We start from the raw sequence: 23,844 nt of genomic DNA, 5'->3' as shown, positions 1-23,844 counted from the left end.
CTGGCCGAGCTGTGTCCTGACAAGTTTTACCCATCACGAATCTGACTTCAATCTTGCAAGACAAAACAAATGTCTCTCAATTCGGCAATGCTGGGATATTATTTTAATGATCTCTGTAAATGAATGTCCTAATTAGCTGCCGTCGACTGCCGTTTCCTCAGGCTACTCTGTGGCTTTGCAAACTTTGAATAACTGACACGTGAATGCTCTTTTTACAGGCATACAGGATCCAGACTGTGTCAATAACAGGACAATACTGGTAGCAAACTGCGACCGGATCTCAAGCAAATTAAGGTGTGGCTATTCAAAACTGGCAAACACAAACAGGAAGAAAGCTTTACTGTAAATATAACATGGCATAGAAAGTGAATCTATGACTTTAGCAGGATAAACAAAATGCACTGTTGGATATAAAGAGGCAATGTAAAGTTCTGTATTAATCTGTGAACTAGATCATGTAATGACAGAGCCATTATTCTACAAAACGTAATCTTAAAATGTCACTAGTTATTAATAAGGCCAGGATATTTACACCATCGTATCACTAATGCTTCAGCAAAGTTTTGTAAATGCTGTTCACCAAAATCTCTCTCCCTGCTTGCAGCAATGGGGGGGGGGGGGGGGGGGGGGCAGGGCTGGTGATTCTGCAAACTAGTAGTGTGCCTAGGAAAGCAGAGAGGTGGGGAAAGGTGCTAATGTCACATCAGATGGTCAAACGCCTGACATTTCAAAACCACCCCTTCATTAAAAATGTTCTCCGCTAATGGAAGATCATCTTCATTTACTGCTTAAATTACTCATGAGAGTGAGGGGCTATTAGTAATGCCTTTATTACATGTGGCGCTTTAGGGCTGATTCTAAGTCGCATGTTAGACCGTTGCAATTCTGGCCGCTAACAGCGATTGTTGATCCATGCAAACATCCGCCTGTATTTGGTGTTCGCTGCAGGAGAGCTGGCTGTAATCAGACCCTCACCTCTGAACACGCCCATGGAACCCTCCCCCCACGTGCCAACACCCCGCTGCCATAATGTAACGCCTATTCACTGGCATGTGAGAAGCGACCGAGATGCAGCCGACTCAGAATCACTCCTCATGGATCTAAGCTGCATATGCAGGCCACGACACACGCGCAGTTTGTTTACTAAAAATTGCGAGATCGGTCCACTTTCGGAACTGCGTGCAACTTTGAATCAGGCCCATTGGGCCTGATTCAGACCCGGACGCTGTTTGCGTCCGCTCGCTGGCTAAAAGGGGCCCGCTATTTAAATCATGTGCTCGCACTGAGTCGCGTAAACCCGCCCACTAAGTAATAGCGAGCGGCCGCACTATGCGCTCGCACCTGTATAAAGACGCCCCTTTGCCACTCGCAACAAACGTCATCTCCGGCAGTTGTAGGATTAATCGTGAACATCGAGAGCCATCGGAGCTGCTCGCAGCGCTTGTGGTAGCCTTTTCCCACCACAATATTGCGAGCAGTTCAGGCTAAAATACAACCCAGTCACGTGTGTAATGACGCTACTTTGCTAATTATGCACGCCCATTAAATGCCGCTCAATGCGAGCGAGCGCAGCATAGCGTCCGGGTCTGAATCAGGCCCATTGTGTGTAAGAGGCTCTATTCTACATTGGGAAAAGAGCAATTAGAAGACGCATAATGTTTCCCTCTAAAAGTATAAAATAAAACACAATATTCCCAGAGCTGGTTCACAAATCAAGTTAATTTGCAGATTGGAAATGGCCATATAACAGCCATGTGACTCAATTTAGGAACCCAAAATACTTTAATTACAGCTATTAATACACTTCTTGATTGATTACCAGGGCCACTTACGTTTTTTGGGGGTACATACGGATTTCCCCAAAAAAGAAGTCCTTTTCGCTAGTTTCGCCATTTGCGGCATTCGCACGTCCGCGTTTTCCCGTTTTGCAATTGAATAGAGCTAAAAGCGGGAGCGCGCATTGTGAAAATATGCAATAACTTTGCCCCAAAAAAGGCGAAAACAATGCGCTTTTCGCAGATCTCGGCTTTTCGCGGCTAATTGTATCTGGCCCTATGCCTAGATTAATACACAGCGGACAGGAGAGTGGTGTGCAGCAGAGAGACCAGCTAACACCAGCAATCACCTGGCATGTATTGCCTCTGCTGTATGGCATCAGGATTCAGGGAGCCGAGTGCGTAGGAAATTGCTGGCCACTTGCCCATGCGCTATTGCACTTCACCAACGCCGGAGACTCGCACTGATCTGGTCCATTTTCCTCTCAACTTGTGGCACATCCCCGAAATTATAAGTGACCCATACATTCTTGCCAGATTCTCATAGTGCCCAATTAGTGTAGGAAAGGTGCGCCATTAACATGGCAGATGGACAACACATCCTGACAGAGGAACATGGCCCCTAGAATAGGATTCTGCAATACAACTACTGTAGGCTCACGTTGTAAATGAGGTCCAATGTATGTTGGATTGTGGCATGGGTACAGGCATTTGCCTGGGCCTTTGGTACTGAATATGACATGCATGAAATTGGGAAAATGTAGCTTTCCTTTGCAAAGAAATATCATAGAGAATGTTTTCAAAAAGTGAACTTTAAAATAATTTATAATAGTGGTCTATAAAGGATGATCTATTTGTGCCCCAGTTATGATGAACAATGAGCTGCTTGGAGAATCATTTCATACAAAGTGGAAGGGCAGCACTGGAAGAAAATATATTGGATATAAAAGAGAATGAGCGTACAGGTGCGCAGAGACTGTACCGGTGTAACGTACCGCAGAGGTCAGTCGGGCAAGTGCCTGGATTTGCAGGATTCTGTTGTTTGCGTCAGTTCCAATGTCTAACTTATCAGCAGACCTATGAATAAAAATAAGACAGAATAGAAAAAACTAATTACTTGTATGTATTAGAGCTTATATTATACATTATTTAAATACATTATGTAATTATGTAAGAAATATCAAAATGTTTGCTCTCTGTTTACTTGCAGTTATGACTATGTTTTATAGTGTTACTCCTCCTTTGCAGCAAAGTGCCTTCTTGTAAATGGCCATATTTAAAACGGACGACAATACCAGACAGAAAAAATGATTAGCCTTTGTTTATTTATTTATTACCAGTTACTTACCGTATTTACTCGAGTATAAGCCGAGTTTTTCAGCACATTTTGTGTGCTGAAAAAGTACCCCCTCGGCTTATACTCGAGTGAAGTGTAGCGCTGACCGGACGGAGTTCGGTCAGCGCTACACAGCACAAAGCCGGCAGCTGTGTGTTTGCTGTAATCAGCAGCCGCAGAGAGTCTGTCAGACTCTCATCGGCTGCTGCTGCTCCCACTGCGGGAGCCATCTTCCGGCTCCCGCAGTGGGTAATGGGAGAGACGTCATGAGGAATGACGTCTCTCCCATGCAAAGCGGCCGGAGGAGCTGTTAGTGGCGGGACCAGGAGCGGGAGTTTCAGGTAAGTGATTTTTTTTTATTTTTAATTCTTATTACGTCTCTCTCTACTGGGGGGAGGGGGTGGACCTACTGGGGGCACTACCAGGGGGCGATTACTACAGGGGGTACTACCAGGGGGGGGGGATTACTACAGGGGGCACTAAAAGGGGGGATTACCACTGGGGGTACTTCCAGGGGGGGATTACTACTGGGGGCACTAAAAGGGGGGGGGGATTACCACTGGGGGCACTACCAGGGGGGGATTACTACTGGAGGCACTGAAAGGGGGGATTACCACTGGGGGCACTACCAGGAGGGATTACTACTGGGGGAACAACCAGGGGGAATTACTACTGGGGGCACTACCAGCTGCTGCCATTTCCCACCCTAGGCTTATACTCGAGTCAATACATTTTCCCAGTTTTTTGTGGTAAAAGTAGGTACCTCGACTTATATTCAGGTCGACTTATACTCGAGTATATACGGTATATAGCATCAGCATATTTCTATGCACTTTACAATAGCGAATAAACAGTAATAGAAGAAGACTGGGTGATAACAGACAGACATAGAGGTAAGACAGCCCCGCTAGCAATCTTATGCCGCTAGAGGAACAACAGTATGATTATAACATTGTAATCATACAGTCGTTCCTCATCCCCTGTAGTGCCTACACTGAAGATATGTCGCTCAGTGCAGGCACCCTCCCTCATACCCGAACATGCACAATCTGTCGTTATCGGCAGATTGACCAGCATGTTCAGGCGATGATTGATGTTGAAAACGACCAGCGGGAGCGCGCATTGCTGGTCGTTTTAGACATTTTAATGCCCGATTTGTGAACGATTAATGAGAGACTGAACGATAACAATGTTGTTATCGTTCAATCGCTCATTTTAATCGCCTAGTGGACACGCACCTTTACAGTCTAGATTGCATCGACATTTTAACCACGATAACATAACTGTCAACGTTCTGGTGTCAACATTAAAAATGTCCACATAGTCAGTGTGGACATACTGACTGCATCCTGATCTACCTTGGGTGAGGGTTAAGGTTGAGAATTAATGAGCCAAAGACAAGATAGATGTATATGACAATTCATATTAGAGACAATTAACTGGTCTGCAAGATATCGGTATGACTGGGATGCACAAAGTACTACATGCATCCAACAAAATGTTGTTATACATTTTCCATTCAAGTCTGAAGACACATATGTACAAGTGCTAAAGATAAATATACCAAGCAAACCACATTAATAAACCACATGGTCTAGCCCCTAGCATCTTGATGTTTTACCTACACAAATCTAATGTGTGCAACATAAACAAGCACCTGTGGTTCTGTACATGCCATATGGCTATGCAATGTTTAAAAACAAACAAGACAGGAGACATATATTGTTTGCAAACTCTGAGAGGAGAACAGGTTGAGGCTTCTGCAAAATCCTGCTGAACAGGAAATCTGAGGCTGGAGTGTCATTCAGGAAATATGGACTCCTGACACCTACACCATCATATTTAGGCAGCCTGTCTCCATATTCCAGTAGCCTGTCTATGCATTAGATTCTAACGTCTGTGCAATCAGTCAGTCGTCCGCTAGCGAGCTAACAGCTTGGTCTTTACAGAGGCATCTCATTTTGTTTTCACTGCAACATCTCCACATGAGCCAAATAACATTGAGAATGTCAATTTAATGCACTCCCGTCTGGGAAGTTAATGTGATCTACTGCAGACACTTTACAGCCACTAGATCCGGGCTTGGTTTACATGCTCTTATATTTACAGATTCATTTAGCAGAACAGCTGAATTTATTACCATGATGCTGTGGAAGGGAACGCATTGTCTGGAAATGAAAACCTTACTTAATGCTAATTTATTTCCTCCACACATCAACTCGCTACCATTGAAAGAATGCTTAATTTTCCTTTTTCTGTTTTAAACACCCAGCTTCTATGGCAGTGACATCACTCACACAGATGTGCCAGTGACATCCTCCTGCATTACTATAATAGACTGCTCAGAAGAGGGCGAGGTGGAAAAAACTAGATAAATGACATCCTAACGGTCAGACATATGGCAATGAAGAATAAAAGTTTTAAGATAAAATAACATATTTAAGGATTATTTTGCATAGATATCAGGATGAAAACTTGATAGCGACAACACTATTATTCTATTTTGTTACTCTATTTCCACTTTTTCAATGAATTATTTAAACAAATATATCTCACACTGCAATTAACTGAAACTACTAATTATATTACAATTTTTAGTATGCTTTTTTATTAAATATTACGCTTTAGATTTTCACATTTTAATCCAGAAGAGTTAGGTAATGAAAGTACCTAAAATAGGCTGCGAAAAGAATCCGCCTTCTGCAGTTAACGTACGGAAGCTTCCAAAGATAATTGAATCTGCCCCTTTGTATCAAATAGAACAGCAAATTCCTAGCAATCATTGTCCGGTGCCCATGTTCTCTGTAAATATTGCAATCTTTGAAATATATGACAATGCTAATATCTACACAAAGTTGTCTCAGTATGTGTGTTAAGAGTATGCAGTCTGAGAGTCATGAGATACAGAGGAATGGCCGCACAAATGTAGCGTAGCATATTGCCAGCACTAAATGTATTTTTATTAGTCTTCATGTGACAAGAAAATGTAAATACAGAGGACAAAGGAACGGGTAATAAATGAAAGATTGCACCATCTGAAAGGACTGTAACCAAGGTCCTAAACCCCAAGTGTACAAAGGAGAGGTTCTGATCAGCATAGCAATACCCTGGTTCTTCATCGTTTAAACAGACAAATGTATCAAATTTGTAGTTGCTTAATTCTAACAGAAAAGAGGGACTTATAAGGGCTTTTAGCTCCTAGGGTTAAGTGCCAGGAGCTATTCAATTAAATCCTGCGGTAAGGCCTGCAGGTAATGTACGGTAAAGGTGCCCACACACTAGGCGTTCAGGTCACGATCCGATATCGTGTCCGATTTCTCCCCCTGCAGTTGTGGGCACGATTTGGTGTTAAAAACAATCCAAATTGACCCACGATCTATCGTGCATCCTACACTATTCCAGTGCATCGTGATAAGATTTTCAGATCTTGTCTGCAGCAGGCAAGATCTGAAGATGCGATGTACGACCAGCGGGTACGCGCATCAGCATCGTAACCGTGAGTAGAGACTCACGATTAGGACATATTTTATACGATCTGTCGTCCCGATGCGTCGGAATCGGGCTGATCGTTTAAAATATTGCCTAGTGTGTGGGCACCTTAAGGCATAAAATCCAGGTTAAGCTAAGAGGGTGCACTTAACCCAGATTTCTGCTTGCACCCTCTCTGGTGCTTACCATGGTCACTAACTGAATAGCTTCGGGCTCTTAACCCGAGAGGAAAAAGCCTGTGATAAGTCACGTGGCTAATTGTATCTTCAAAACATATTGGCATTATATAAGAGCGTCACTCATGTATAAACCTGAACTGATATTTGTACACTGATATTTATAGGTCCAGGTAAATGAAAGATCATCTATAGTTACCAATAAAGTACCACAGAAAACCATATTATGAGAACATTTTCTTGACTTTACTAACCAGTAAGGTTTGAACAAAGTAGCTCTCGGACACGGTGATTCCATTCAGCCGCCAGTGCTAAATTATGCAAACCTGTCGTTGTCCACATTTAGCTACAATGTCTTAACTACTATAAAACCTGTAACTATGGTTATGAAAATGAACACCCAGGATTTTGCATGGGACAAAAATAAAACTATCTTTACAAATTATTGTAATTTTATTTACACTGTGCTAGTGGCAATTATATAACTAGTGGGAACAATTGGAGATGTGATTTGGAGGGGAACACTTACACATCACAGATATTGGAGGTCAGAGGAGCAAGCGGTGCCAGCTGTTTCAGAAGTCGAACGCCCATCTGCCACCCTTTATCTCTTCCAAATTCACAGACCGTATCCGCACACTCGTCGGAGGAAAACTGGTAGAACACAAAGCCATCCTGGAAACAGTGCTGCTTGTCCACTGTGTGAAGATGAGCAGTAAAACGTCACAATACAGTCTCTATATTTAATGAATTTACCTTCATAAATGTGACAAAAGCCATAAAGAAAAAGTTGCATCTCATGGAGAACAACGCGTTGTTAATGTATAATCACATTATAGTTTACATACACAAAAGCCCAGAGGATGTTCTCAACTTGTCTGAGGCAACTTATGTTTTAAAGGCTTAAAGCTTAGTTTCATGTTTGAAAAATGTTTGGAAAATGGAATCAGGGATGAGAAGAGCCTGGGAGGCCCTAGTACTCGTGAGCGTGAGTTGGGGCACTCAAAAAGCAGTGGTACTCCAAGGGGTGCATGTTGGGGACTTGTATACACCTCTCTCTCACCTTGGAGCCCCAGAAAGGCCCGGCCCCCTCTCAGCGCCCCTACATGGAATCCCTTCCTGACCGGCAGGGTCAGTCCTCTGAGAAACCCTTCCTTTACATTGTTAAAGACTGATTATGAAAATGGTCATCCACAATGGAGGCTGTAACAAAGCATTATGTCTGGTCCCCCAAATGCCATGGTATTGTGATTTGTGCTGTTTGTATTTAAATAGAATGGCGTTAGCAGGTTGAAGAATCATAATTACACAGAGGGATCAGGTACATAATAATTCTCCACTACAGCCTACTGTAGAAAAAATGTTTTTATTCTTGAAGAACCGACTTAATCAGGGAACAGCAAATGAGAATGACTCCCATGGGAGTGACCTCCACAATTACACTAAGCAGTTGGGAGACTCCGTTAAACAAATATTTTTTTGAAAGTGAGGAAGTAACCGGTCACATAAAACCATGCACTACACACAGCTATTGTATTGTTTTCTGGATGCACACAGAACTGACTGATCATTCAGGAGAAAGCTGCCCAACAATTCAGTAAGAATGTAGACAAGCAGTACAGTAAGAGTCAGTGATGTCACTGATTTCATTATTCACTGTATTCTAAAAAATAAAACAACAGTTCATACAACAAATGGCTGCTTATAATGTGGGAATGTAACAGGTTTTTTTGGCAATTCAGTTTTAAGTATTAACAATATTCACTAAACACACATACCACACATTCACTCCACACACATACCACACATTCACTCCACACACATGCACACGACACACTCACTCCAAACACATTGTGGGCATATCAGAACAGTGCTAGATGCTAGTAATTTCATCAAGTCATTGGTAGGACCACAAACCATGTACACCAGATATTACCAAGTAACGGCCCCTATACCTACCCCACGCTTAGTGTGGAAAATGCGACTGAAATTGACATGCACTTTGCATACTCTCAACTCAGAAGAGGTCGTATATCTGACTACACGCACATGGCACATTCCTCTCACATGCAAATGCCCGGTTACTGCCCAGTTGCCATACAGAAATGCCCATTCAGCCATTAGTGAGAAGGAACGGAGATCCACACGACTAAAAATCGCTCATAGCTGCACTAAGTTGCACATGTCGGCTGCAGCGCACTTTGCTAAAAATGATGAGATGCGGCCACATTCAGACATGCCCACAACTCAGTACCAGACCCATAAGCTGTACACTTCCTTCACTTGCCAACACACATGCGACATATATATATTCTATTTGTTTTCCTCAATAAGAGAAATATTTCCATGTACCTGTACATGTTATTTGCATATAAAAAGTTTACAGAAAAAAGTAAAAAGTAGTTCAATCTTTAGTTCATTCTGCAAATAAAAAAAAACATTTCCTTTTAGCATCACAGAGATTGATAACCATCAGTGTGAGATCTGTATTATCACCTCTTATCTCACTTCATGCAAATGGGAATTACAAGAATGTACGCACATTACGCACTTCTACCAGCACAGCATACTTCCAATTCTCACTGTATTTAAATGTCACAGCTGTGATGTACTACAGAGATGCAGAATATGTATAGCTAGGTGGAACGGGTGATGGAATATTTCGGAAATGCAGCCGCCGGGGACTTGGCTATAACAGCACATGGTGTCTTGTAAGATGAAATGTAATTTCACTCGTCAGGTCATGAGCTTTCTAAGCAGCTGAATCCTGCTTTTTATTTATCATTAGAAAAAAACCCTAAGTATATGTTGATTGATATTTGATCAAAGAGAGCTAATGGGCTCATTCAAAATATAATGCAAAAAGCATGTGAATCACACAACAAAAACAGCAACAAGGTAATTTTTCAAGCACTGCATCTAACGGAGTTAATAAGTGAACAGTGGTGTATAATGGTACATACTAGTTGAATGGATGGGTGCCAAATCTAGCATTCCAAAGGGGTTTGGGTACGAGATGCCGGTGGTCAGAATCCCATTGACCCCGACGGGGTTAGGATACAGAAACTTGTCGGTCAATATTCTAATCCTCTCCTTGCACCTATCCCTAACCCTCCCTCCCCGATGCCTAAACCTAACCTCCCTTCGGGGTTCCAGCAGTCGGGATTCCGTTGCAGCATTCTGAGTGCCAGAATCCCCGCGGTTGGGATTATGACCGCATCCCCTCCAAAGGAACCTCGGAATCTGTTCAAAAATAAATGCTTAACCTTTGGGGATCCAGGTATGACCTATGTAAAATCCTGAGACAGGTTTGCATAGTGCTGACATGACAATACCCTTTATGTACAGTTTTTTTCCCATTTCAACATAAAGAGCATTTTAGTGTCCAAAGGGGAAAAATTAAACTGGCAGGAAAGTATGGACATCACCACTTATCTCCTCTGAGTCATCTTACAGAACAACTCAAACGGCGACAACGGCACCGCAACTTTCCCTCCATGCATCCCAATCTCGTCCCGGACTAGTGGATTTTGTAAGCAGCCCCATAAAGCTGCACCTATGAGCACCACGAGAAGACTCATGGGTAATTGATTTGACCCCAAAGAAAGTTGACAATACTGAATAATGCCATGCATTCTGAGGAAGCAATGGAACATCTGCAGAATTCAATACTTAAAATAAATTGATAGTAAATAAACAAAATCATTCTCTAGTCATAAATTAAATGCATTGAACACTAAAAATGTATGGTTCTTAACCAGATCTTATGTCAACCGACAACCATAGTTCAATCTCTGCAGACCCAAATTAATATCTGGGCTACCAACGTAAGATGGGAAAAGTGCACAAACACTATTGAGAAAACTATTGGAATTTTGAGTACCATTAGGCCTTAGGGCCATATCCAATTAGCCTAGAACACTGTTCGGGCGCTAATTGATCCCCGCGATCAGCGAAAAACGGGGATTTTTCGTCGATAATCCCCGATTTTCACCAATATTTTTTTTCTTCCTATCCTATTAATTCAGGCGAATTAATAGGATAGTTCGCCATTAACACATAGGAGCCGCGATAAGCTTGCGGCCCTATGTGTTCTCGCCTTTTTTGGGGCGAAAAACGGCACTTATCGTGGATTATTTTTCGGTATACATTAGGTCCCGAAAAATACCCGATAAGTGCCGTTCTCAGGCCGACTTCGGGGCTAATTGGATAGCCCCGAGCGAGCCCCGGGCGAGCTAATTAGCCACGGTAATTTACCGTGGCTAATTGGATATGGCCCTTAGACATAAGGGTTGTTTGTAACTGCTAACGCTAGAGGCTCAATAAGAAAAGAGCTGCAATAATGTTATATTAAATCAAACACATGTGTTTAAAGATAGATGCTCGAAATTAAAACCGGACCAAACAACAGATCTGTCCTGCTACATTGTTGTCCATAGCACAGCGATCGGAGACACGCATTCTCGTCTCCATAGGATGTAATGGTGGACGCGCTTTTGCGTCTCCATAGGAATGAATGGACACGCAACCCCGCAATCGTGGGACCCGCCACAGCGTAGCATGGCGCATAGCGCAATTCACGGGCACGTTTGCGCCGCGATCAGCCAAAATGAATGTAGGCGCATCTGTATACAAATTCTGCTGGAATGGTTGAACTTTCTCAGATTTAGCTTAATTTCTTAATCAATCAGAAGAATTTTCAGCGAATATTAAAAGTTAACGACATAATTTGCCAAAACATCAATATGCATCAAGTATCTCTACTCTGGACTCTGCAGGTGACAAGGAGAGACCATCATCATAGCAAAGGGTTTTCTTTTTACTGTAAAGGTGGTCAGAATGTGTCATTTTGATGGCATTAGTCTGTCTGGTGATAAATACAGGGAATTAATACAATAGCTACTTGTGGGTTAAGTATAATTTCTACCCGCTTTTTAAAAAACAATCTGTAACTATATAGGTTTTCATATATTAAATACAATAAGATACAAGATGAATACTAGCGCTGGAAAAACTTCCCAAGTACAGACATGCTCTCTAAGGATTAGATGTGGAATGCACAAAAATAACGTTCTGGTTAATGCAGCACCCACAGAAAACTGGCACGCAGGGGTACTCATGTTACCTGGGATGGCTGGTAAATGCAGCCAGATTAGAAAAACCTTTACTCTTTCACTTACAATCAGGTAACAGGAGTAACAGTGGCCCATAAAATCATGTTCCTCTCAATAAATTCTAAAAACAGTTGGAAATATGACATAATTGCTTACACTGTCTTTGCCCTCACATACAGATTATGGGCCGGATTCAGAGATTTACGCAATGCAGATATTTACGCAGATTGAACGATTTTTAGCTATTGCGCAAATGCGTGAAAGCCGTACTGCGCATGCACAGCAATTGGTTTGCTCTTACGCTCGCACAGAGGATTCACTTGCGAAGTGAGTGACAGGTAGTCAGCGTTTTGGGGAGGTAACGGGGGGGGAGGGTGGCTAGGTAAACGCAGGCGTGTCGAGACCATTCAAACGCTGTTTCATGGGCGTGCATAAATTAACCATTGCGCTCTCCTTCACAGCATGAGAGCTCTCAGCGTGTCAGGATAGACGCAGTGTTTGAGACAGGTCAGACTTCACTCAGAAGCTGCGTGGCTGCCCGATCTGTGTTGATGTTCCAGACCCGTGAGAGAACGCAGTTGCGATTGCATAACCGTAAATTATTATTATTATTAGCCTTTATTTATATGGCGCCACAAGTGTTCCGCAGCGCCTTACAAAGTACAAAGACATAAGTGAACAAGAAACCAGTGACTTACAGTACAATACAGTACAGGACAAGTACATGTTGCATTAGCGATCATAATACCTCTGAATCAGGCCCTATATGTGCTCTCTGAAATCCAACATTTTAGTTAGACAGACCTGAAAGCAGAATTCCAAGTTTCAGCAAGATCTGCCAGACCCCGGCAGCCGTGTATCTGCACTGGACAAATGGGCAGTTCTGCAAGAGCCAATCCACCAGCTCCGACCCCACACAACTTTTTCTGAAAAGCAAAAAGCATATTGGGGAAATTGAGCTTGATCTTGGTGGAATAACATGTAAGTGCATAGAACTCCTGTGATGTAATAACATACATAATAAAATGTAAAAAAGTAAAGTATAAAATAAAAATAGCTTATGTCATTTCTACTGTTGGGTAAAAGATGAAAGATATTACTATCAAAATGGACAATACCCAGCTCTTACCACATATAATAAACAAATATATAACAGCTTGTCTAAGGTTTTTCTTTTGACAGGTACCCTGACATGTATAGTAATTGTCTAACCATACTAGTCTCTGACTATGGGCCCGACTCATTCCGAATCGCAATTGCGAATGCAACAGCGATTACGCATGCAGTTCAACTGTGATAGTATGCTATTCCATTCGCAGCACTACATAAAGGACACCCACTTCACCTTACTCACATCCGTAATGTTTAGCAAGACTGCAAGACCATCGGTACAATAGAGTACCATCGCAGCCTCATTCATGCACACTTGCAGAAGCCCTGATCTTACTCAGGAATTGCTAACTTCCACGCACGCCATCAGGCCCCAGGCTACGTATGCCATTGCAGTGGATAATTTATGCACGCCCTCGCAAAGGCATCCGAACGCGCTGGCACCCCCCCCCCCCCACAAACGGCACTTCCTGTCAATTACTATGCGATGGGTCTGCATAGTCATTGCGATAGCAGCCCCGAATGCAATGGCTAGTTCATGCACACGCATTGCGATGCACACGCATGCGTAGTACACAACAATCGGACGATTGCGTACGTAATCGCAGTTGCGTATGGTAGTGAATCAATCCCTATATACTGTATTCTCCTATAACATATTTTTGCAGACATTTAAAAAAAAAAAATCCTTTATCACACAACCTTAATTATAATACTGCTACTTTCATATGACATACTCTTGCATTTGAGTACTATGGGCCTGATTCAGCACGGATTGCTATTGAGTTCGTAGCTGCGTAATCGCATGCAATGAAGCTGCGAAAATATGCTAATGTCTGCCACAGCTCAGCCAGCATAGAGACGCCCACTACTGCTTACTTACATCCGTAATACCTCGCAGTCCTGCGTATAGATCGGTACCATCAAAGCACATCAGCCCATCATGCACAATTGCAGCAGCTCTGAGCCGTTGCAGAAATTGATCTCGTCGCACGCAGAAGGCTCTCGAGCTGCGTATGCAATCACAGTGGCTAATTTATGCACGCACATGCAATGGCATTCAGACAGACAGCCAAGTCTGCATTTCAGCACCCACTCCCCGTCACCACCCCCAAACGCTCACAGCCTGTCACTCACCCTGCAATGGATTCCTGTCTGTGTGCGTAATCGCAGTGCAATCGCCCCACACGCACAGTGTGGTGCATAAACATGCGCAATGGCTAACAATCGCACGATCTGCATACGTAGTTGCAATTGCGATCCGTGCTGAATCTGGCCCTATGTACTAGGCCAGTGTAAGCTAACCTTGACACTCCAGCTGTTGTGGAACTATATATCCCAGCATGCCCTGCCACAGTTTTAGCATGCCCTAATAGCAAAACTGTAGCAGTGCACGCTGGGTTATGTAGTTCCATAACAGCTGGAGTGTCAAGGTTAGCCAACACTGTACTAGGCCTACTCTTTATACAAAATCTTTTTTATTGGCGTGTGCTGTCAGCGGAGTAGCTCCAATGAGGGACTAAATTTAATGTGCGACGTGGGTGGTGGGTAGGCTGCCGGTTCTTCTCCTAACTCTTAAGTTGGGTACACACTGGCAGGTTTAGGGAGCGTAGCGGGGCAAGGGTTAGGTTTGGGGTAAGGGGAGATTAGGGTTAGGCACCCCCCCGGGAGGGTTAGGTCTAGGGAGCAGTAAGAGGGGTTTAGGGTTAGGCACCCCCGGGGGAAAGTTAGGCTTAGGCACTAGGGAAGGGGGGGGGGTTAGGCACCACTGAGGGAGGTTTAGGGTTAAGGGGGCGTCAGGATATGAACCGGCAGCTATTCAGCCCCTGGGACTTCATACTCAATCCGTATCTGCAGATATATATTTTAGGTGTGTAACCTACTACTTTCATCCAATGTTGAGCTCTTCGTGTTTAGTAGTCGTTATTCTGCTTACAACCATTTTAAATCTACCATATGGCTTGGTTTCCTTCTGTATTAATTGGCTATGTAATAAAAAGCTGTATTTAAATAAGTAAATTAACTTTAGTTTTGAAAGAGTAAACATCAGTTGGGTCTCAGAACTGCAAAGCATACCTTCTTTGTAAGGATTATTCTCACTATACTTTTATAAATTAAAACACATAGGGGGGAATTCAATTAGCCCAGTTAAGTTTATGGGTGTTAATTGAACGCTGGCCTGTGTTCAATTAGCCCCACTTATCAGGGATTTATTTTCAGGTCACGATATCTGCGTGAACTCTGCAGTTAATGCACAAATCCATGTACTTTACATGAATTCTGTGTGTTAAGGCCTGATAACCACTGTTAATGCCCATTAACATGTTCATTTAATGGGCATTAACAGTTATTGGGTGAAAAAGGGAGGCTGATTGAATAGCCTCAGGCGATAAAGCCCAAGGCTACCTTCCTTTTTTACCCCTGATAATTTATCGGGGCTAACTGAATTCCCCCCATAGAGAGAAGTCATTATGTGAATGTTATCGTATTTAACTTCTAAATTAGTGTATTTATACATACATATATACATACATTCAAGGAGAATCAGAGCATATAAATGGACCACAAAACCTGTCATACTGTTTTGAACGTTGTGGGAACTTTCTTTTTGGTGCTTTTAATTATTAGGTGGCACCTACATTATCAATTCATTCTACGACAGGGTACATACCTCCCCCAGTTACACATACCTACAGGTTATAGATAATGTTGGCAGGACCTAACTTAAGGCTACCATACTTAAATATCTGAATCTGAATAAATGGGTTGGGTGCTCAACCAAAGTGAAGGTAGTCAAAGCCTTTAGAATGCTAAACAGATCAAAACAAAACAAGTGATTTACAGTAATTTAATAATGAACCTTAATACCAGTGGACAAATACAGTACTGGCATACACAAATACAGATAGATGGATATATATTTATACAACTACACACACTCAAATAATTAGTTTGAGTGAAACTATCCTGTAAATAGATGGGTGCCTGTTATTGTTGTTTGTATGGTAAACATGCATGGTTATCTTACTGCTGCACACAATGTTTATACCGTGCAATTAAATATCAGCTTAAAATGTGTTTGTGCTATTAGGTAGCTTACCTGCAGATACAAGTAAGATACATTCGATCCCTGATTAGACCAGGCGATAGGTATTTTACCGCGTTCCTCAATGCTCTCCCCGCACAAGTTACACTCTCTCCATAAGACTGAAAGGGAACAGACAAAACAACATGGTGAACAAGTAGCTGAGCTTTCGAATTCCACTGTTGCCCTTAACGGTTCTAGAGCCCATTCATCTGTTGAGGGTCTCCAGCATCTAGGCTTTTCTGGGACTTTGAAAGCTAAGCATATTAGCAGGCAGAAGGCGTAGTGGATAAGCTATTGTGCCGAGATTTGGCAACCAATGCTGGCAGCCAGAAAGGCCTACTAGGAAATTAGCCACTAAATCCGATTTCATCAGGAATCCCAATGGAACAGAGGAAGAGGGGCTCATCTAGTACCGAAAGATCAGGTATGGAGGGGTAAGGACATATATATTGATTAAAGTTGAAGACAAATACCTTCACCTAGAACCATTCAAGGGCAGCTCTTCCTTACTGAAACCTAGACTGTTCACAGGGCATCAATAGTTAGCCGCACTTAAAATACTGAAACAAGTGGCACCATCATGAAATAGAAGCAGAAACATGAAACAGAAGCACCTTCTTACACGTGAAACTGCTGCGCCTCCATGTCACTTTCAGAGCCAAGCACCACATTCCCAGAGGTATCAGGGATGTCTCCCCTACTTCCAGCAGCACAATGTAAGAAGCAGCAGGTGTTAGGGTTGCCACTTCCAAGTAGAGCAAGGACACCGCTCCGAATGGGGATTGGGTAATGCTTCTAAGTGTGTTGGGGGGGCGGGGGGGCACTGGCTCCACTTTGGAGTGTTAGAGGGTAGAAAGGGTGGTTCTTGTGATTGGGGAAATTACCTGCTTCTGAGTAAAAGGGGTGCTTCTGTAGAGAGGGTGCTGATTTTGGGCTGGTGCCCCCAAGGCCTACACTGGCCCTGGAGCCAATACATGATTCTACATACTGAACATATGCAAACGTTTGCCATACCTTGTTAATTTCAGAACCTCTCCGGGGATACACTGTATAAAGGGCATGTGTCATATGTGGGCTTGTGACTTATGAATATATACAGATGTGTCCACATACATTTAGCCTCCTTGTGCATTAAACAGCCCTACTAACGTGGCGTGACTCGGTAGCACCGAGCGTCTTTTTGTGCATCTTTTTCACTGCAAATGCATGTTATTTCCAAAATTATGTGAATAGGACGTACACACAGCGTATACTTATTAAAATAATATGCAGCATGCCTATGTTCTGTGTGTGACTGCAGCTGTATCTGCAAAATGCTACGTTACATTGTCTGCCGTTGACAGATACACCACAGAATATAGGCATGCTCCATATCATTTTAATCAGTATACGCGGCGTGTGTGTCCTTTTTGCATCGCTTTGCGAAAAAGATGCATTTGGGGCGAAAGAGACGCTTGGTGCTACAGAGTTGCACAGGGCTCACGCGTTATGTGTAACAGGATTTGTAGAGTACGGAGCATACATATCAGAGATTGCAAACATAATAAACTGAACACGAAAAAACTGACGGATAAAAATACTTTGAACATATGGGGGGGAATCAAATTACGGGCAAACCTTTTTGTAATAAAAAAAAAAAAAAAAAAACCAGCAGCGCAGGGTTTTGCTATTCAATTATATTACTGAAAATGGGCACTGCGTCTTTTTCTCGCACCTCCAGTCTGCTTTTTCCTAAAATCATTAATTTTAGGTAAAATCAGCAGGACTTGCTGTTGGACCCCGGCAGCAGCCCCCCCCCCCCATAGGACTAATTAAGCAATTGGAAGCTTCCAATTAACTTAATTAGTCCTTAATTACTCACCTTCCGAAAAGTGTTGTCTTCTGCATCAAGCGTTGGGAGACGGGTCTTCTGCAGCTTTGCAGCATGGTGAGTATGTGAGTGTGTGAGTGTTTTCAAGTGTGTATGAGTGAGTGTGTGTGAGCGTGTTTGTATCCCCCCTGGTGAGTGTGCCACCCACCAGCCCTCTCCCAAGTGACAAGATTGAGGGGAGGCCACCGGGTGCCGCGGAGACCACCAGAGACCCCCGGACAGGTGAGTATTATATTTTTTATTCTATTTTATTTTTTATCTCTGTAAACCTCATACATTTTATTTTTTGCATTCGATACCGTGGGTATCGGGAGCGCACTCATAACGGCGGTAATCCAAAATTAGGCGAATGGGTTTTTTTACCTTGCTATTCCTCGCCCCCAATTGAATATGCCCCACAGTGTGGAAACTTTCTCTAGAAAAGTAACAAAAGATGTAACTTGTCAACTGTTGACTCTAACGGGGCAATTCAATTGTTTTTTTAAGCCTTGTAATTAATGGATCACCCAATTTAGCAATTCTATTGTCTTTGGCGCCTATTAATTATCGAGCTTGTCGTGCCCAATTAGACCGGTTTTAGTCGCATAAAATGACTAAACCCGTCTAAAACACTGGTTAGGGCACCCAACCCCAAATTTGGTCGCCCAAACGATGGACTTATAGCACATTTCTGCTCATCACCTCAGGAGGGTGCGAGCAGAAATGCCGGCGCCAGAGGCTATGGTGCCTGAACGGAGCAGCAATTGAATTGCTCCATCAGGCGCCCATTAGTCAGAGCCACCGGCGAAAAACAATGAATCGCCCCTTGTGAACACCACCTTAATGCTATTCTATTGTTGAGGGTTAGAACTTGTACTCAGACTTGTATTTCTAAGCATTTGTAATCAGACCCAAAGCAGAAATTAAAGGTACTATTAACATTATTTGTGGCTACTACAGGGAGGTGCATAGAGAACAGAGCTTATACTATGTACAGGCTAGTCACAGTGGTTCCCAAACTGTGTGCCGTGGCACCCTGGGGTGACTTAGGACACTTGCAGGGGTGCCTCAGGTTGGTGGTCCAGCCCCAAATCAAATTATTTATGGTAAATGTAATGTAAATATGTGGACAAACCTTAAACCTGTCCACCACCACATTACTGAACCTAAGGATGACAGGTAAGCACAATTTACTACTTTACTACATTTTTTCTGAATTTCTCAATAACAAATGTTTGGCTTAGAGGTGCTGTGAAAACAATGCTGATATTCTAGGGCGCCATGATTCAAAAAAGTTGGGGAACCTCTGGGCTAGGAGCAGTTAGAAAGTTCTCTGTAGCACTTGTCTTCCTGCTTTCTAGCATTTTTGATCATTTATAGCCATAACCACAGTCATAGTTATATCAGGCCTATATTCCAGCTAGTATGAAGTCCCACCCACAAGCAATTATATTGTGAGGCAATTATCTTATAAGACTGACTAGGGAGTCTTTAGGGGGAATGGGACAGAGATCACATAAATGTCTTATGCCAGCAGGATTAGTAACACCTTTATAGAAGTTTACTTCCTTTATTTTTTTTTTTAAACATTAAGGGGAAAATAAAGTTAATAGTTTCATCATAAATACAGCAGAACACAAATGAGGAAACAACAATATATAACTTACCTTGCTGGTTGACTTATCTGCGCACAAGTTTGAAATTCTTTCGGATAGAATCTGAAAATATAAAATTGAACAATAGCTTTAGTGCATTTTATAACAGTAACAAGCCTGGTACATTACATCTCCTTTCTAAGATGAAAATGAATGGCCATTAAACAATAAAATAAATCACAATTAGCACACACGTCATCAGGCTAACCAGCTCATTAACACATCTTGCCTTCTTAGTAAGCTATGAAAGATTTATTTAAATTGACACTTTGCAAACAAAATGTATTCTGCACGCGCCTGTTATTGTGCTAATAATTAGAAAGAGTAAAACAAAAGAAACAAATGTATAATGATCCATGGATAAGGCGGATACCATGGTGGTGCTGGGTCATTCCGTGCCAAATCATCACAAAAAAAGTAACTATTCAACCCGACCATCTCAGATTTTCGTGAATGGAATGGAATGACCCTGCTGTATTAAATGTCCTATAAAATGCATTGTCAGCATGAAACATTGACATAAAAACTGCCAAAGCATTGCTGCTAAGGTAAGAGGTATTGATGTATTGAATAAACTGAAATGTTGCTTTAGTCCTGGAGTGCCAGTTTACGCCAACCTCAGCAATTGGCATAGTTAGTATTGGCACTTGCTAGTGCAAGACATCCATCATTAACAGGCTTCCATTCTCTGTACGCAAAGAGCTTTAGCTACACGCCCATTACACTGTCTGAATCAGGCCCCATGTGAGAGCAGCATTACAGTGATCATGAACCAACAGCCCAAACTGTTTTGCCTAATGAAATGGTAACTCAGCACCACTAGTTCTACTAAAGGCTTTCCTCACTCTATTCTTCCACTGCCCTCCATGGAAATCACACTGAATTTATTCATCTGGGAGACATAGAAAATATACAAAAAAAAATATCAATGTTTCAGCCTCTGCTGCTTTGCCATGATATTAAAGGTCACTGCCCAGGCCAGAGGGTGAGCACAGGAAGGCTGTATCCAGACAATTCAACGTTTAATATGGTTAATGTCTCTTAAGCCAGGTACACATTAGACGTTGTGTGTACCCAGCGACGGCAGATGCGATGGCCGAATACATTGTGCGGCCCGTACACACTGCATGATCTGGTGTAGAAGTGCCAAGCGATGAGCGGGAGCGTGCAATAGTGCGTACACCCTGGACTAAGTGGACGATTTGACGTTCCGATTCGGTAATAGTTGACAAATCGTCCAATATATTGTTTAATACAGGGCTCGACAAATACTGGGGGCCAGGTAGCCATGGCAACCATATATTGCTGCCTGGCGACCAGATTATGCTGGGTTCCAGTGATGCAGCCAATCAGCGCTTGCAGTGTTTCCCCAGCCAATCGCCATGCTGTCTTCCGTTTCTCCCCAACCATTTGTCATGCTGCCTGCGGTGTCTCTCTCCTTCCCTGCCTGCCAGCGTGCCTTTCTGCTATTTGAAACCCGCAGAACCTCGGCATCCTGCTCCTTGGGCTCTGTCTCCCTGCCAGGATACCTATGTCTCTCCCGGCTGCAGCATCAGCATTGTTGCCCCATCATGTTGTTGGTGTTGAGACCCTCTAACTGCCTGCGCTCCATCCCTGACCACTTGAGCCAGCTCTCCGCACACAGGAGGCCGGAGAAGTGGACTCTACCAAGGCCAGGAGGGAGCTGGAAGCTCTACACCCTGGTGCTGAAGGACAGGCTGCGGCTGGTGCTCATGCTGGGCTCCCAGCAGGAAGAAGGGGGTAAATATGAATTAGAGGCATGTTTTAGAATCTGGCATGTTGGGAGGTTGAGGGCACTGAAGGGTCACATGTGGTGGTTTATACAAGTTGTCATATATTTTGGTCACGGATGATGGTCTGGCTCCTAAACTTTTAAGCTGGCTCTTAGATTTTACGGAATACATATGTTACACCACCGGCTGCGAAAGGTAAATATTTCCTAACCTAATCTACCCCCTAACCCTCCTTTAGGGTGCCTAACCCTAACCTCCCCCCCTGTGCCTAACCCTAATCCCCCCTCTAAGTGCCTAAACCTAACCCCCCTTTCCCTGCCATCTAAACCTAAGTCCCCCGGGTGGGTGCCTAACCCTAAGTTCCCCCCCCGGGGGTGCCTAACCTTAACCCTCCCTCCCCCTAGCCTAAACCTAACCTCCGGGGGGGGGGGTGCCTAACCCTAAGTCCCCCCCGGAACCCTAAACCTAAAACGGCTGTCCGCGCTCAGAGCCCGGCATCCCTTCGATCAGGATGCCAGGCGCCGGTCTCCCAGCGTAGGTTAATTAACGCTCACCGGGATTTTGTAGTGGAAATGCCGGCGGTGATTTTTCAGCATTCAAGCCACACCAACAAGATATTATAGTGGCTGACAGCTGCAGAAAAGTGTGCCCAGCTTTGCTTTGCTTAAACGTTGCAGGTAATTAAAAGAGACAGTAATTGGCATAGCACAGGTGTGGTTAACAATTAGAATTTAAAGGCTCACCACACCTTTCCCATGTGAATGCCCAGTAACATACTACAGTATAATGCTAAAATATATTTTACAGGGATTTTAAAGTGCTGCACTGAATGATATTTCCACGTACATTTGCAATATAAACCTATAAAGCCATGCACTACACAGCATTACCATTCAGTCAGGTTTTATTGGACATTTTAAACCTCTATAATCTTGTAGAGTTGAATAATGGTTAATAAAATTAATGCACAGTTAAAAGTATATGGGTCACATTTAACATGCTGCAGAGTTCTGCATTCCTAGGCTGCAACTTCACAAACGGTCATTCAATGCACCTGTGCACATGTACTTCAAAAAGCAGATGTAGTACACACAGCAATGTGTAATATAGTATGATCTAATCTAAGCATAACGTCTGCCAACACCGCTCCACGTTTTTATAAACCTTCTGTATAAACCGTTTATAAATAAAACCCTTGAATTGCAAAAGAACATTTGGGGTCATACAGAAGACGGGCCAAGGGCTGAGCCTGGAGATCAGATGTGTCACAAAGTAAATTTAAAATATATGAGTAATCTTTGCATTACTGATTTTGCACATAGTTTGCTTAATGTTTTGCGTTAAATACATTTACCAGTTTCATTTTCTTTTTCAGTTGGATTGGTCTGTGCCAGTGCCACACTTGTACAGTAGTAAGTCCTAAGGGGGCAGGATACAGTGCGAATACAGGGGGATGCAATCGGGAAACCGGCTGTCTCCATCCCGACAGCCGGCTTCCCGACTGCTTTATCCCGGCGAGGGTTAAATGACAGGCGTCTATATCTAGACGCCTGTCATTTTCCGGACTCTGGGAGACCGGCGCCCGGCATCCCGATCGAATGGATTAGGTTTAGGCACTTGGGGGGGAGGTTAGGGTTAGGCACCCCTAAGGAGGGTTAGGAGGTTAGGTTCGTTTTTACTTACCTACGGACGATCGGGATTTCCAGCGCTGTCGGGCTTCCGCAGCTGGGAACTCTGCTTCTGTCGGCCTGCCGCTGCCGGGATTCAAACTGCCGGCCAGAGGGCCGGCGGTATTTCATACCGAACCCGATACAGGGCCTCAATCAGGTGTGGATGAAAATGCCATCGCAGCTGCGATCTCTTATGGACTCACCGCCCAGTGATTAAAGACGTCCGCTGAAAGCATCTCACATCCGCCGCTCATGCATAAAACCGGAAACACTGAACACAGATCAGACGGCCATCAGCCTTCTGAGCAAGCCTAAAGCTGTCGCAGACATCGCGGGTCTCCAGAAAACAGTGGCTAATTTATGCACGCCCAGAAAATTAAGTTTGAACGGCCCAACGCCCCTGCGTTTCTCTAGCCACCCTCCCTTACCCCGCCAAACGCTGACTACTTGTCACTCACTTTGCGAGTGATGCCTTTGTGAAAGCGTGATCACAATTCAATCGCTGTACGTGCGCAGTGTGACAAATACACAATGGCTATCAATCGCTCAATCAGCATAAATATCGGCATTGCATACACATCTGTATCAGACCCATAGAACGCACCGTACACAACGACGAAGTATTTTCTCCCATTGGCCCAGAGATGTGCAGTCTGTATACAGGTCTGATTGAATTGTGCAGCAGGCATATATAGTGTACTGAATTGTGCAGCAGGCATATATAGTGTACTGAATTGGGCAGCAGGCATATATAGTGTACTGAATTGTGCAGCAGGCATATATAGTGTACTGAATTGTGCAGCAGGCATATATAGTGTACTGAATGGA

General features: G+C 43.4%; 1 protein-coding gene across 1 annotated transcript in view; it reads right to left on the bottom strand.

Annotated features, from left to right (window-relative positions):
* Nucleotides 1-23,844, bottom strand: part of RAPGEF5 (Rap guanine nucleotide exchange factor 5) — a 249,036-nt gene that overhangs the window by 151,739 nt on the left and 73,453 nt on the right. Inside the window, exons 2-6 of the mRNA XM_088457353.1 lie at nucleotides 19,605-19,655; nucleotides 16,101-16,207; nucleotides 12,695-12,816; nucleotides 7,306-7,474; nucleotides 2,771-2,852 (exon numbers count right to left, since the gene is read on the bottom strand). Coding sequence (XP_088313479.1) covers nucleotides 2,771-2,852; nucleotides 7,306-7,474; nucleotides 12,695-12,816; nucleotides 16,101-16,207; nucleotides 19,605-19,655 — 531 coding nt within the window. The remainder of the gene's footprint in view (nucleotides 1-2,770; nucleotides 2,853-7,305; nucleotides 7,475-12,694; nucleotides 12,817-16,100; nucleotides 16,208-19,604; nucleotides 19,656-23,844) is intronic.

This window comes from Taudactylus pleione, unplaced genomic scaffold (assembly GCF_031769625.1).
Source record: "Taudactylus pleione unplaced genomic scaffold, aTauple2 ptg000758l, whole genome shotgun sequence".
NCBI lineage: Eukaryota > Metazoa > Chordata > Amphibia > Anura > Myobatrachidae > Taudactylus > Taudactylus pleione.
Note: the sequence above shows the minus strand (reverse complement) of the source record. Positions and strands in the feature narration are given on the sequence as shown.